The 14,269-nt window shown below is 42.7% G+C and overlaps 2 protein-coding genes across 2 annotated transcripts; both read right to left on the reverse strand.

Annotated features, from left to right (window-relative positions):
- Positions 1–1,813: 1,813 nt before the first annotated feature.
- Positions 1,814–13,554, reverse strand: LOC120458719 (probable DNA double-strand break repair Rad50 ATPase). The gene is made up of 8 exons (XM_039646468.1): positions 13,335–13,554; positions 13,183–13,271; positions 5,325–5,475; positions 3,884–4,018; positions 3,635–3,825; positions 2,789–2,935; positions 2,332–2,728; positions 1,814–2,277 (listed from the first exon to the last, which is right to left on the reverse strand). The coding sequence occupies exons 1-8, from the start codon at positions 13,392–13,394 to the stop codon at positions 2,128–2,130; spliced, it is 1,320 nt and encodes a 439-aa protein (XP_039502402.1). The 5' UTR covers positions 13,395–13,554; the 3' UTR covers positions 1,814–2,127.
- LOC120458720 lies at positions 10,693–11,550 on the reverse strand. Its single transcript, XM_039646469.1, has one exon. It carries the CDS (start codon positions 11,410–11,412, stop codon positions 10,693–10,695), a length of 720 nt encoding a protein of 239 aa, XP_039502403.1. The 5' UTR covers positions 11,413–11,550.
- Positions 13,555–14,269: the final 715 nt, after the last annotated feature.

Below are 14,269 nucleotides of genomic sequence, written 5' to 3' on the forward strand. Positions count from 1 at the left end.
GAAGTTAAACCCGATTCGCCATCGGTGGCCGATGACGAGCACGTCGATTTCAACGAGCCGATGTACTCGTAAAGGCGCCAAAAAATTGCGTAAAAGCTTCGACAAGCTTTCACTGGCCTTTAACTCCTGCTCCTTGTAATTGAAGCCAGCGCGGTTTTTATCAATGAAATATTTTCGGGACATTTAAAAAGTTTCGCGCCTGTTGCGGCGATATTCGCGAATGACTAATGTCGCTGGCAATTATTCAGCAGGACGAAGATATACGCCGCTAAGTAGGCAACAAGTTGCGAAAAGACGTCACGGGGCAAGGTGATAAATAATATGCCGGGGGGGAAAGTGGTCTTTGTTGACAGCTCTGCTTACGGAAATGTATTTTGCATTGTTGGGTCACTCGATTCTGGGAATCTCGCCGTTGTGTGGAATTACTCGCTTCTTCAAAGGACCTGCCCCATGCATGACGCTGCGGAAATTCATGCAGACCAAAACCCTGTTTGAAAATATATTTGCATATTCCACGAATCGTCAAAATGAAATTGCATGGCCATAGTTCATTGCAAAATGGTATTGTCATATGGGTGCATTTACAAAGGATCAGGCAAGGATTATATTTATAGAATGATGATAAGTACTAGAAAGAGATTTAAACATCAAATATGGTAGCATATTAAATTTAATTCCATTAAATTTATTCTTTAAGTCATTGAGTTTTTCTTCGTTTGCTGCCTAAACTTAAATGTCCTTGGCCTCCGCCAAAAGTCCATCCTTTCCGGGCTCCCCGACTTTAACTGCAAATCCAAAGGAACACTGAGCAGGAATCGAGGGGTCTGGACATCCAGTCGGATGTCAACAACCGTCGCAGCCGCAGGCCTTAAAAAAAAATAGAAGACACTTTAATGTGAAATTGCCGTGAGTAATGGAGGACAGTCCAAACGATCCTTCGATGTTTTCGTTATTGTTTTGAGTGTGTATGTGTATGTGTATGTGCGTGTTGTTTTTTTTGGCCTAAAAGGCGGGCCAGAAAATAAGCATATATAGGGTTTTCTTGCCAATCGCCTGGGGCAACAGAAGATGACACTTACCCTGAGAAAACCAATAATAGCCCGCTGAAAAGTTTAGGTGCTCGGGGGCAGGAGCAAGTGGCACTGAATGGAGGCTTCCTCATGTCATATTTTTGGCCAGGACCTGCTATTTATAGTCGGCATTCTTTCACTCTACGCCACTCCTTGTGGCAAGCGGGTTGTGCGACTTAAGTTGCATCAGTTCAAAGTACACCCCCCCAATTGGACACCGATTCATCCAAGTGCGTCACGCCCTTCTGGTTTGGCACATGCAATCTCGAAATCTCGCCATGTGCCGATATGCCAAACAAATGATAAACAAATCAGCGCGCCTAATTAGTCGGAGAATTGTGGTTGGAGTTCTGGTTAGCAGAAACTGATTTAATAAATAAATATATTTCATATATTTTTGTATTTATTTTAAAACATTTATTTGGTGAAACTTTTTATTTTTAACATTTATTTTTAAAAAATGTAAGCTTCATTTAATTTAAACTAAAAAGTTAAATCAAAAATCGTTATTCAAAATTCACCATACGTATGGTAATCATCGGGTAATTACGTATGTGTGTCAACTCAGCGAACTTTATCATTTGACAAATTCATTTTCTGCAATATCCTTGTTTGGGGATTCAATTTTCAGAACACTATATAAAGCCCGCATATCTTTCCGTATCGCGTTGGCAAATATTTGTAGCATACTTATCGACGTTGGTGTTGGCGAGTGAAAATGTGAAGTTGACTCACGCGTTTGATTTCGGATTTTTAGGCCGCTTTATTGGTGTTGTCATGCGGGCACTATCACCTCGTTACAGCTTTAATTAAACCCTATTGACAGTTATCAAGTTATCAACCTAAACGCTGTGATTGAGTGACGTTTCTCGAATCCTCTTGCTCTTTCGACGTTTAACAAAGTGTGTGGGTACCCCAGCCTAACTGATGTATGCACAATTTGATGAAATATCTGGAATCCCGATCCCGTGGATGGGAAACCAAATATTTTCCCAAATATTGTAGAACTCGCGAAAACTGCCCATCGAACGTAAAAATTGATTCACTCTATTGCTTCTCAGGCCTTGGCTGGCTCCTGGGCCTCGTGGTCCGAGGTGATCTCGAGGTCCTGCTCCTCCGCCACCGCCTCCTCGCCCTCCTCCGGTGCCTCCACGAAAATCTGGCCCACGATGATCTCCTCGGCCAGTTGATACAGCTCGCGAATATCCTGTGGCAATTCGGTATAAATTATACAAGAAGGAGTAAGCTTTGATGGACCTACCTTGGCATTTCTGAGCGCCACGATCTTCTCATCCTCGAAGCGCAGCTGGTCGTACTGCTGCTTGGAGATGAGCAAGCCTCGATTGAACTCGTCCTCCATCTCGGCCTCCAGTTCCTCGGCGTACTGCTGCTTGGCCAGGGTCAGGCTGATGGCATCCTCGCTGATCACCGTCTCCTCGGACACGTCGGTGACATCGTCCAGATACTTGGTGTGCACCTCGCCGCCCTGGAAGTCATCGTCCTCCAGCGAAGGTTCCCGCACAATCATCTCGCCACTGGATCGATGGGCATCCTCGATGAGTTCGGTTAATTGCTGCGTGGTGACCGCCAGTTTCACATCCTTGAGCTTATCCTCCAGCTGGTTGCGAATACGCAGCTCGGTCTCCCGGAACTTTTGCCTAATTAGAGGCAACATATTTCTTAATATCAGAGTAAGCATATTTATTCAATCCCTATACCTGGCCTTCACTATATTCTGTATGTCCTGGGGATCCGACGAGTAGGGCTGGGATATACGCAGCGAACGCTCCTTCATTTTGGCACGCTCCTGTTCGAGGAACTCCTTCAGGCTCTTTTCGCACTCCCGCCAGTCTTCGTTTTCGATGCTGGAAAAGTGGGGAAGTTTCCTTTCATTAGCCTACATTCTGAAGCGAACTCACTAAACATTCAACTCATGCATATTAATGGCGAAATAAGAAACAGGGTTTAAGATTGCGCCCTGGGAACGAAGCGTTTTTATCATCATTTGGAGATACGCTTTCTTCGAAGGACTCAGTGGTTTTTGAAACTAAAAACTGAGTTGAATATACACCTTAACTAGGGTTGCCAATTTTGATTACTTTGTCATATTTCATATTTAAATAATGTTATTTTTAGCACCTTTGTGCAGCAATAAAAGATAAATCTTTCCCAAGAAAATTTAGCCAAATATTTAGCTAATCTGTTTACAAATTTTATGGAACGCTCATTAAATTTAAGCGGCTTTTTCCATAGAATTTGAGTAAGTTTTCTTAATACAATAAACTTTTCCTGGAACTTAGAGCATTTAGCCTCAGTCTATGATTTGCTGGAATTTCTCCGTCGACACCCACATTTTCCCACCCCCACCGAAGGCCGTTTAAGCCAGTGGGTTCATCTTTTTACAATACATGCAGCTTGGCCCCCCTCTTTTTTTTCGTGTTGCCCCAACTCGTTGGGGATAAAAAGCTTCGCCAGAAGGCGTCGAGCGTCAGCAAGGAATAATGTATTGTTATTCATTTTTAATTTTGCCGGCATTTAATGGCGCCGGAGTTTAAGTTACTTACCGCAGCAGATCCATTCCCCTCTCCGCATCCTCCGTCCTGTACTGCTCCACCAACAATTTCTGCTGGCGCTGCCGCTCGCGTTTCTTGGCCAAGAGCTCGGCTTCCTTGGCGGCGTGTTGTAGCCGTTCCCGCTCCCATTTCACGCCCTGCAGCTTCAAACGCTCCGCATTCTTTTCCCGAGCGGTCTTTAGCTATTGGTTAGAAAAGGGGTTAAAACTTAAGTAAAGTCTAATCGGGAATCAAGCTCACCTTGGAGCGCTCCTTTTGGATCTCCATGTTGGCATCTTTGTTGACCATGAAAATGGGATCATCGGCCAGCTCGTCAGGTATTACGTCCGACTTGCCCTCGATAATCAGCATTCGTTCGCGCTCCACTTCTTTTAACTGCATATTAAATCAAATTATTAAATATTTTATAATAAAGATATTTCAATGAACTTTCTAAGCAATTTCTTAGCATATTAAGCGAAGAATAAACGTTATCTAGCAACATTAAATTTGTGTAATAAAGCCAACTAAATTTAGTTTTCCCATCCAATAATATCGTTTGATGGCAGAGCAAGCCGTTGCCCTAAGAAAATGTTTGAACTTTATTAGCGGCGGGTCTGTGGTTGATATAAGCCGAAATGTGGCCAAGTGTGGGTGGTAATAAGCCTCTTTGTGGCTTACACATTGTATTGGGCTAAAACGAAGTTTGTGGTGTTTCCAAAATATCAATTTCTAAACCTCATCAACACTTCTCGACACCTTTCATCTGCCCTTTTTCGCCTTTTTGGCGCATTGCGCGGTAATGATGAACGAAATGCAATCGGAAGCGTCAAGAAAGTTTACTTCATGGGCTCGGTATCATTGCAAAACTTCAGTCAACTGCAATTGCATTTAAGGACACATCGGACAGACAGATCTCTAAGTATTCGTATCCGCAGTGAAGCACTTTGTACTTCATAGTTTTGGAGACTCGCATGTCTCGCCGACATAAAAGGCAACTTTTGCTATCTCTTCCCCTGCTTTCCACTCGTCTTCTGGTCTAATTTTTATTACTTTGACGGCTTGGATTTGCCATTTTCATGTCGGAGGCTCATTGGATTCAATTGTTTGGGCTTTGGGCCAGGCGCGCTGGAAAACAGAGAATAAGTAGGCGGTGTCGGCGTCATTGAAAAACTTCGGGACACTTTCGCTGCGCTGCCGTGAAAAGGAAAACTTGAAAAGGGTAGGCAAGTCAATGGTGTAAAAAACACAGCTCAAGACTTTAAGTTACCGGATGCCAAGGTCTTAAGAACTAAAGAAAACCACCAAATAGAAATACCACCAAAAACGTAGTAAAGTTCTACATACAGGATATATTTCCTGTAAACATAGTATTAAATTATTCCAATTCCAATAAAAGTAAATACGAAAGAGGACATTATAACAAGCAGATTTGTAAAAAGTGAACATTTTTGGGAAATATTTAAGATATCGACTGGTTTATCCTATCGAAAAGCGAATACAACCCGGTCTCACCCTCGGAAATAAATGTTCTACGTGACTCTCCCTGGCGACAAATTTGTTTAGGACTCTCGTCTCATATTTTCCCCTTTCTAAACTTCATGAAAATTAAATTACCAGCCAAGCAAATTGGTCACATTTGTGTTTGGATTCCAAAAGGGGTTAATTGGGTTGCCCGGATTAGAAAGTATCCATTCCTTACCTCACGGGCGCGAATGCGGGACAGCAGCTGTTTGCGGTAATCCTCGTCGATCCGTTGCCGCAGCTCCTTCATGTAGCTTCGGTCCGTCAGCTTGACCACATTGGTGCCCATCAGACGCTCCAGGCGGGCGCTAATGCGCGGCAAATTGAAACTGAAACGGAAAAGTTGCGGCAAGGTGAGCGGAAAATTCGGGCGGAGATATGAAAAAATGTGCGCAATCATAATGAAAAGAACAAATGGGAGACAAGTCAATGTTAATGGCTTCTAGCAAATGTAAGCCCGTAAATTCTACGCTTAATTACAGGCTCAACCTTCACCACCCCCACCTGGCGGTGCCATCAACTTACCCACACACCTAGGTGGGAAAATCCCACATGGGTCGTCCGCTGAAGGCGTTTTAGCGCTTGTAACTGTTGGTAACGAATGAGGTCGGGCCGCATTCTCGGCCTGTTACTATAGCGCTGCTCACTCGCTGCGTTCGCCAACTGCCGCCAGTATATTATTTTGGTTGCCAAACACCCGAAACCGACAACACAAGGACAAGAAGTCGTTCCCCAACTGCTTCGTTCCCAGCACAATGGGCCAAACGAAAGATGGCTCTTATGAAATTTGTGAGACTAAAGTGCCAATGAACCAGAACCGATTCTCTTAAGAGGTCTCCGAAAAAAACGCATCTTAATTCACATATGGTCAGTTTAACGTAGATTGCTTAATGTAGCTATAAAACATGTTTGTTTTATCTAAAACATAATGCACTATATTGGAAAACCTGGCTAAGGTTTAACAAACTGCTCCACTGTTCTCCCAAGTTTTTCTTATACTTTTCACGTGATATGCACACCAGCCAACAAGACTAACAACAACCATATAAACCTCACCTTCCAGCACCCCAAAAATTGTTGGGCGTAATGTTAGACATGCAGGGCAGGATGGGACTGTGTAGAAGAGAACCCACAGAAGGATTCATGGATAAGCGGTGGACAAAGCGGGGGAAGACTGTCTCGGCTCGTCAGACTTTTAGACTTTCGCTAGGCTTTTTAGCAATGGCTCACATGGTGGTCCTTCTTTCTTCTTTCTTTTTGCGGTTCTATATGGTAAATAGGTATTTTATTTCTACATGCTATAAAGCAACTTAATGCGGGCAGGTCATGAGACTTGTGCACTCATCTAACAAACATCAGCGTACCCGTACTCGTGCCATGTGGCTTTCGAAATTCATCATGGGAAGATTAGTCAGTCCTAGTTAATGCTTGTCGCTTAGTTGACAATTATATGGGTTAGTTTATAGGGATTCTTATTCAGGCGTTTTCTTGGATCGAAGCCAAGATTGCTTTGCCACCCCAAGCACCCAATAAAAAATCATTCAATTCGAGCTGGCTATTAACAGAACACATTTTTAACAGAAACAATGTTGTCTTTGATGTTGCCACGAAAATCGTAACTGGCAATAGTTCAAAGTCATCAAAGTTCAATTCAATCAATTTTCAATCACAAGCAGGTGAGGAAAGTAAAATTCTACCCCAGTTGGCATTGACATTGATAATGAAATTTCAGGACATCAATGGGTGTTGTCGTCGTATCAATAACCCGGCTCATGTCACATGCTACATGCTACATGCATAAATTACGTATACGCCACGACGGCCAAAGGGGTTGCGGTAAGAAAGCAGTCTGTCATGTCTGTGCCCTAGAAAATCCCGAGTTGCAAGCCTCAATTTATGACCCGCTCGCCATAAACAAGGAAACCCCTTCGTTTGTATCAGTTCCTGTGATAGTTCACATCTTTTTATTGCAACTTCCGCGAAACTTCTCGAGTGCAACTCCCGTGACATTTGCAACGGTCGCATCCGCTGCTGTCACCATTCTTCGGGTGGGCCATGATTTACGGCTCGCCCACCTGGGATTCCCCTGCCATTAACCCATTTCTGCATAGTGTAGTGTGCGTGGGCGCCGAGTGGGTTAACATAGCATATCCGATTGCCTTTGGCCATTTGTGGCACTAGTCGGCTCAATAACGCATTAAAAATAGTCTCGCTTTTGTTTGTTCTTTTATTCGGTAAGTGCTCGCAATGAATATGATTTATTGGATGGTTATATATCCCAGACTTTATTGGAGCGTTAGGCTTTATGGCACTGTTCATAATGGTGTCCGATGTTTGCCTGTAGATCTTAATACATTTTTAATTCTGCTCTATAGAATGTTTCAAATTGTTAATCATTAATTCGGATTGCTTTTGGTGCATTCATTTTGTACTTTGCTTTATTTTCCTCGTTGCCTTTTAACTAAGAACCATTAATTACGCTGCTTTCAGACGCCCCTTCACTCCTTTCTGCCTATAGGCGTAATGTGTCAGAGCAGAAAAGTCCCATTGATTACATTTATGACTTAATTAGCGGCATTTTGCAGCGTAGCAAGGAGCCATATTAACTTACACCCTTGCCCCTTGCCACTGCTACACTTGCCTGTCATCGGCTATTGAAGAGGAGCCATAAAACCCAAGCGAACCCCGAAGGATGCGGGGTTGTTGAGCAGGAAGAAGGAAGCAGAACTTCAGCTCCTGCAAGGGTGCAACGCTAATTAATGCCAGGGACGTGCATAAATTTACCGAAGCGTTGACATTTATGTCTTCAGCCATTTGGCCATTAAAACTGATAATTGCAACACGTAGCTGGGCAAATAAATATGTTTGCTCTTGGTTGTTATTGAAATGCGATTCCAATTGACCTATAATAAAACCGTTCGATGGATAAAATATTTATATGATTTGCGTTTTATCGGCAATCATAACCTTTTAAGAAACTTATAATTTTTTATCTGAATTCTAGCATTTACCTCTCCTCCGGCTCCAAAGTGCATTGCACAAAGTCGATGAGGAAGTCCTCCTCTATACTGATCTTCATCATTGACACGGATTTCTTGGTCCTCTTCCCCCTCAAAGATTTTCCAGCCATAACAGGTGAGAGAATCGAAAGGTGTTCACTTTATTCCCTCATTTTCGCACCAATTCGAACGGGAACTCACAACCTGCGGAACTTTCACCCGAACTCGACAAAGTCAACCGGCGAATGTGGCGCCCTTTTCGCAGGACTCGACTCCTTGGGCTGCCGCTTGCCTCGTACTTTCTAGTTGACACACACGTGTGTGTGGCGTCGAGTGGCACGTGAAAGAAAATGAACCAACCCACTTTTTCACTTTGCTCCCCAGCGTCTTACGATTTCTAAGCGTTGGCACTAGAGTCCCGATTCCGATGCCGCTCTAGAATCCGAATCCGAATCCGAATCCGAATCGGTGTTCGCGTCCTGACTGGCCTACACATCGCATGTTAAAGCATTTAATGCTAGGCGTAAGGACACGACACCAATGTCAATATTTTGACAGCGTAGTGTGTCAACAAGTTTCCAATGCGCAGTGCTCAAGATTTGTGAGCTTCGACTGTGGGTTGGTGTTCAACAGTTTAAGGACTTGGTCAATCCTTTAAAATGTTATGCTTTCGAGTATATAAGCCTCAAAAATAAAGGGTAGGTTAAGTTTCAGACACTCCAAGTGATATATATTTTAGATAACGAGACTTTTTGTATGACTTTCGATCTCGAGAGTAGAGTGTGTTTTAAAATATGGCTTAAAGGGTATATTGTCGTTCAGGATAATACAGGATATATGATAGTCAATTGATATTCTACAACATTTTACTAGCAAATCGCGTGTAGGAAATCTTGGACTTCTGCCACGAGCAAGTAAAGCCAAAATAAATCAGAAATAAGCAGTTGATGATCAGAAGAGGTAGTCACATCCTTTTTTCCAAAACCACCAAAAGCCTAAAATTTTGAAACTTCTTTCGTTCATTTACCCTGCCAAATATATAACTCGATTCAGAGCCAAAGTATTGAAATTTCTTTTTGTTTTGAAGGCTTCCACTCTGAGGTGTCGTGGGAACTGAAAAGCCAGTTTCGTTCTAACCATTTCACTCTCGGATTTTCCCTTAGCCCTTTGCTTCTGGCCAACAACTGTCGGTGTTTATTTAACCGTTAGATCTCGTTCTTCCGTGTCCCTTTGTTTGAGCACGGAACCACTGAGTGAAAGTTTTCCGCAAGGGAAAGGCAAACTACTTCTATAAGGATGTAATACAAAGGGGGACAGTGGATGAGGAGCTGGATTCCGGGGGTGGTAAGGGGCAATCTCACATTACCGTGAAACCAGATAACAATTTGGCTTTATGACCGCATTTCATGCCAACGAGACATACAATAATTTCCTCTAATCGACTCGTAGCGCGGAAATTGAGCAAACACTTTGTATTGAGTTGGAGTCAACGGTGGTTGGGTGGTTGTTTCATTTATTGGTGGCCAATACGTTCGAATTTTCAACTTTCGCATTGCCTGTGTGACGCCATTGGTCCTCGCATTTTGTGTTAGCCAGTGATGACTCTATTAGAGAAATCATGGCAAAGCAATGCATATGCCATGTACTTACTAGATCAGGAATTCTTGGCTAGATCTGGAGCCTATTACTATTACTTTATGCGGAATTAGCTGAGTTCATGGTTCAATGATTCTAGTTCTTTAAAAAAATGTATGTTAAAATATTAGTTGGAATATATGTACCAAAGTTGCTAGCAATGGCAGCACTGATGCCATTCACATTTGCAACCCGTCAGCGAGTCATTTGATTTCCGGTCCGCCCACTTCTACGATGGTCTCTTTCACCTGCTCCGCCAACTTTAATTGCAACGTCTTCCGGCATCGCGATTCGTACCCAAAGAAATAACTTTGAGAGTCTGATAATCTTATTTTGTAACCTTTGGTGGAATAAACAAGCACTTTCTCGCTGCATTCATTTTCAATAGCTTTTAGTTTTGTTTAGCAAATAGTTTCCTAGGTGGCATTTTTCTGTTGATTGAAAGTCGCAACATAATCTATGTTTATGTACTGCCAGTACCGTTTCACCCTGAACTATCAGCTTAATGTTGGTTGTAACACAGAAAATATGAGCTAGAATCGGATTTTTCTTTTAATTTTGTTATTTTTGTTAAACACATTTTGTTTTGTTGGGGCATTGAAATATGCATTTTTGTTAAAAGGAAGTACTGCAATGCCAATTCATATAGATGAATGGTTTGAGTTTTTGATATCATTTTATTACAGCCCACGTGGGTTTTTGTTCCTGCTAAGCTTTGCGAAAAGCTTTTATGAATAGTTACACTTGAAAAACTGACATATGCATTTGCCCTTTCAAAATTTCCAATAGTGTGTGTCTTATTTATGAGAAAATATGTCATTTTCTTAAGTATACTAATAAATAATAATATTATTAAAAATATATATAGTTCAGTATATTAAACACACTGTGCGAAAAGTGATTGCTTTATTCTTACTTGCACTTGACCAGGTCCTGCAGATCCTCCGGCGAGAGAGCGTACTCGGGATCGAGAAGCGGAGCATTGCGCTTCCGGTTCCGGCTGCGATGTTTCCGGCGCAGGCCAGACGGACTTTTCGCCCCGGAACGAACGGCCATGGCGACGTTATCGCTGCTCTGGAAGCTGGTACTAATGCCCGGATCCTGGATGGCAATGATGGGAGCACTCGCGGAGCGTTCATCCGTGTACTTGACCGTCGAGGTGGGAGTGCCGCCGGTCAGCTCCTCGGCCTTGGCCTTCTCGGCGAAACTATCCCGTCGCCAGGATGGCGTGAGGGTTCTGATCACATTCTGGGTGTCCGAGAAGCCCTCGTAGTTGTACTTCTTTCGCAGACTCAGCCCCGAGAGGTACTCCAGCGTTTGCCAGACGTTCATCTTGTTCGCACTGTACGAGGGCTCCTCGTCGACTGACCAGCAAGCGTTGCGTGCAATCCGCTGGGCCAGGAGCATAGTCACTGTGGCACATCGGTTGCCCGGCGGCGGAGGTGCCCACTCCCTGGAATCGGATAGTGCAACAGTTCCGCCCGCGCCCACCACTCCGATCCCGGCGGCATCAGACTTCATCGCAGTGAGTGACATATGCGGAACAGTTTGTTTAGGCCCAAATTGAAATGTAATTAAGTTTCCGATTCCGTTTAAAAACTTCGTCCTCATCCTGCGACGACCGAACTTCATATGGCTACACACCGCTTCTGCTTCTGGCGCTGTTTTGTGATTCTGATTTTGATTCTGGGTGGGATCACCACCAACGTCGGCGTGTCCGTGTCCGTTGCGTGGCAGCCACGCGCTCGTACTCGCTGTTTATTGTATCCATTTTGCGCCATTAAAAATAATATCATTCTGATTGAGTGACGCGCCGCTTAAGTACTTTCCTTCTTCGTTGTCCTCGCACTGACACCGTTTTCCGTTTTCCTTTCTTTTTTTTTTTTTGCCTGCCGCTTTCCTTTTTATTGAACACGCAAAGTGTCGGCATTGCATTGGTGTATTATATGGTATTATCCCCCACCAGAAAAGCCTTTTTCATTACCCCGTTCGCGATTGTTTTTGGGGGCCCCCTACACCTCCTGGCACCTCGCATCATTGTGGATACGCAGCCCAGACAAAAGGCGAGTGTAGCCAGTGCTAATGGAGCGAGGGGAGGTGGGTTTCCAATGGGTTTCCCCACCACACATTGTTTTGACATTAGCCCCATTACTAAGGGTACCTCTGCTACGTAGAGGCTCTACTGGATTCTATTGTATTACTTTTCAATTTTCTTTTCTTTGACTAAAGAAATTTATATAAGTTTATATTGAAAGAATATTTTAGGAAATATACTTTTACTACAGCTGTGTTATATTCCTGTTTTTTGCTAGTTTTTGAAAACATGCTCAAAAACGCATAGCTTGTAAAGTTTTCCAAGCACTTAGTTCGCTCAGTTTCAATTTTCCCCATATCTGGCCAGGATCTTAACCTTGGGGCCAGACAATTCCCTGACATTGCCGCCCCAAAAAGCACTGAAACCCGCGAAACTTGAGTTTTCCGACGACCCAGTGAGAATAACCAAGCCAATTTCCCGTTTCCATCACTCCTGTTCCCCAATTACTTGCCAAAGTTTCGCCGACAGCTGATGGCTGCACTTGCTCCCCTTCTTATTCTCAGCTGGGTGTTCATTTGCATTCGCGAAGTTGAGCCATCTATCAAAGGCTTCGTTAGCATCGCGTGACTGAACGTTGTCCGGAAATTAGCACCACCCACTCAACCCGAGGATGATTTTTGGACAAGTTTTGGAAAGCGCAGGATGGGTTGGTGATAAATAATCTTATCAGACGATGTGATGCAATTGAGTGCGAATATTTCCCCATCGCACATTTAATTGGCATGGAAATATTTCTGGGTGTGGCAGGGCCATACTTTATGTGTAAGTCTGACAATTTGATGGATGCAATAAAATATTATGGCTGTGGCTGTGGCAAAGAATCTTAATTGAATGGCAGCGCACTGCATTGGCGCCAATCGGTGTCAGAGTCACCGAACCAACAATCGGCCAACTTCAGTGCACTGGAGAAAATAACCAAGTTTTGGTAATTATTTGCATCTTTTATACATTTATATTTGAATGAAAATTCTTTCTAAATAAATTGTTTAACTTAATAGTGATGTTTTATAGTTACGATAGTTACACATGTAGCGAGCTATTTGATGTTATTCTAAGAAACTATTCATATGAATCTGAATCCTACGAAGTGAATAGTGAATTATTAATTTTATTTACTTAAAATTACTAATGAAATCTTCAAGCATTTCTCTCAGTGTGGCTATAAACAGCACGAAAAGCACTTGACGACAATGAATTCTGACACACGTGTTCCAACCACTTCCACTTCACCACCAACCAGAAACCACCACCCACCGCCCACTCTACCCACTGAGCTGGTGGTTCGGCAATGAATGTTCTCTACTCACGCAACAATGACATCGGGATCCTCCCACCACTTCTTGTTCGAAGGCTGCAGCAGAAGGCTCACCTGTCGCCAGTGGTTCTTGTGCACCACCTTTGGATGCAATTCAAAGTTAGAGATTTTTAACCATTTCTGAGCACATTATTTGGTAGCTACCTTATACTTTTTGGGATCGTATGCATTGTGATCTTTCTCCGTAAACACCAGGCGTGCCATGTCTAAAAATCCTCTGAATCCTTTCGCGAAACTAGAGTGTTTCTGGTTCCCAGAGGGAATTCTTCACATCAAGTATAGTATTTGAAAATATAAATAATGCTCGCTTGAAACGGAATTAGGTGTTTGTGTATACTGACTGAAGATTTTGCTTTGTCAAAATCTTAAATTGACTGTTAAATGAAAGGAAATGTGTTGTTGAATTTTTAAAATTAGGAAAATCTACTCTACAAATTTACCGTTCTTGTTTATAACAGGCTTTACTGATATTCAAATGCCTCGTAATCTATTAGGTAGAATTTTACATGTGTTAAGTGATTGCTTCCCGACTTGAAAGCGAAAGTGGTTTGATTTACTTATCGCTTCTTAATGGAATCAATAGATATAAATATACTCTACAAAAAGGTATAATGCTAACATTTCATAATAAAATTATTAAATTATGAATTCCTTATTTATAAATATGAACTAAACGTTACAAAACTCTGTTGTCAATATTCTTTAAAATATGTGTTTTATTTGAGATTGAATTGTTTCCTACTTATGTACTCTCATTTATATATAGTATTCCTAGTTATATGTTATGTTGGCGTTGGCTCCATTAGTGATATGCAAATGCAATCGAGATTTCTAGAGCCGGTGACCAAAATGGATCAGTTTGCCTAGAACTGGCGGCCGGCACATTAATATCAGGGCGAGCTTACTGAAGTGAATTTAATTACATTCTGCTGATGAAATTTAAATGGACAGCCAGTGGTGCTGACTGTGTGTGGGGCGATGGTGGTTCAGTGCTGCTGCGGTGGCTTGTAATTTGCGTATCCATTGTTGTTAGGGGCACCCGAGACATGGCTTTAATATAGATTGAAGTCATGGTTATG

Source organism: Drosophila santomea, chromosome 2L, assembly GCF_016746245.2.
Source record: "Drosophila santomea strain STO CAGO 1482 chromosome 2L, Prin_Dsan_1.1, whole genome shotgun sequence".
NCBI lineage: Eukaryota > Metazoa > Arthropoda > Insecta > Diptera > Drosophilidae > Drosophila > Drosophila santomea.

Coding starts and splice junctions, on each gene's coding strand:
- LOC120458720 (XM_039646469.1), bottom strand. CDS start 11,412: ATGAAGTTCGGTCGTCGCAGGATGAGGACGAAGTTTTTAAACGGAATC.
- LOC120458719 (XM_039646468.1), bottom strand. CDS start 13,394: ATGGCACGCCTGGTGTTTACGGAGAAAGATCACAATGCATACGATCCC. Junction 13,272..13,334: donor ACGATCCCAAAAAGTATAAG/GTAGCTACCAAA, acceptor TTGCATCCAAAG/GTGGTGCACAAGAACCACTG. Junction 5,476..13,182: donor GATCCCGATGTCATTGTTGC/GTGAGTAGAGAA, acceptor TTTCCGTTTCAG/TTTCAATTTGCCGCGCATTA.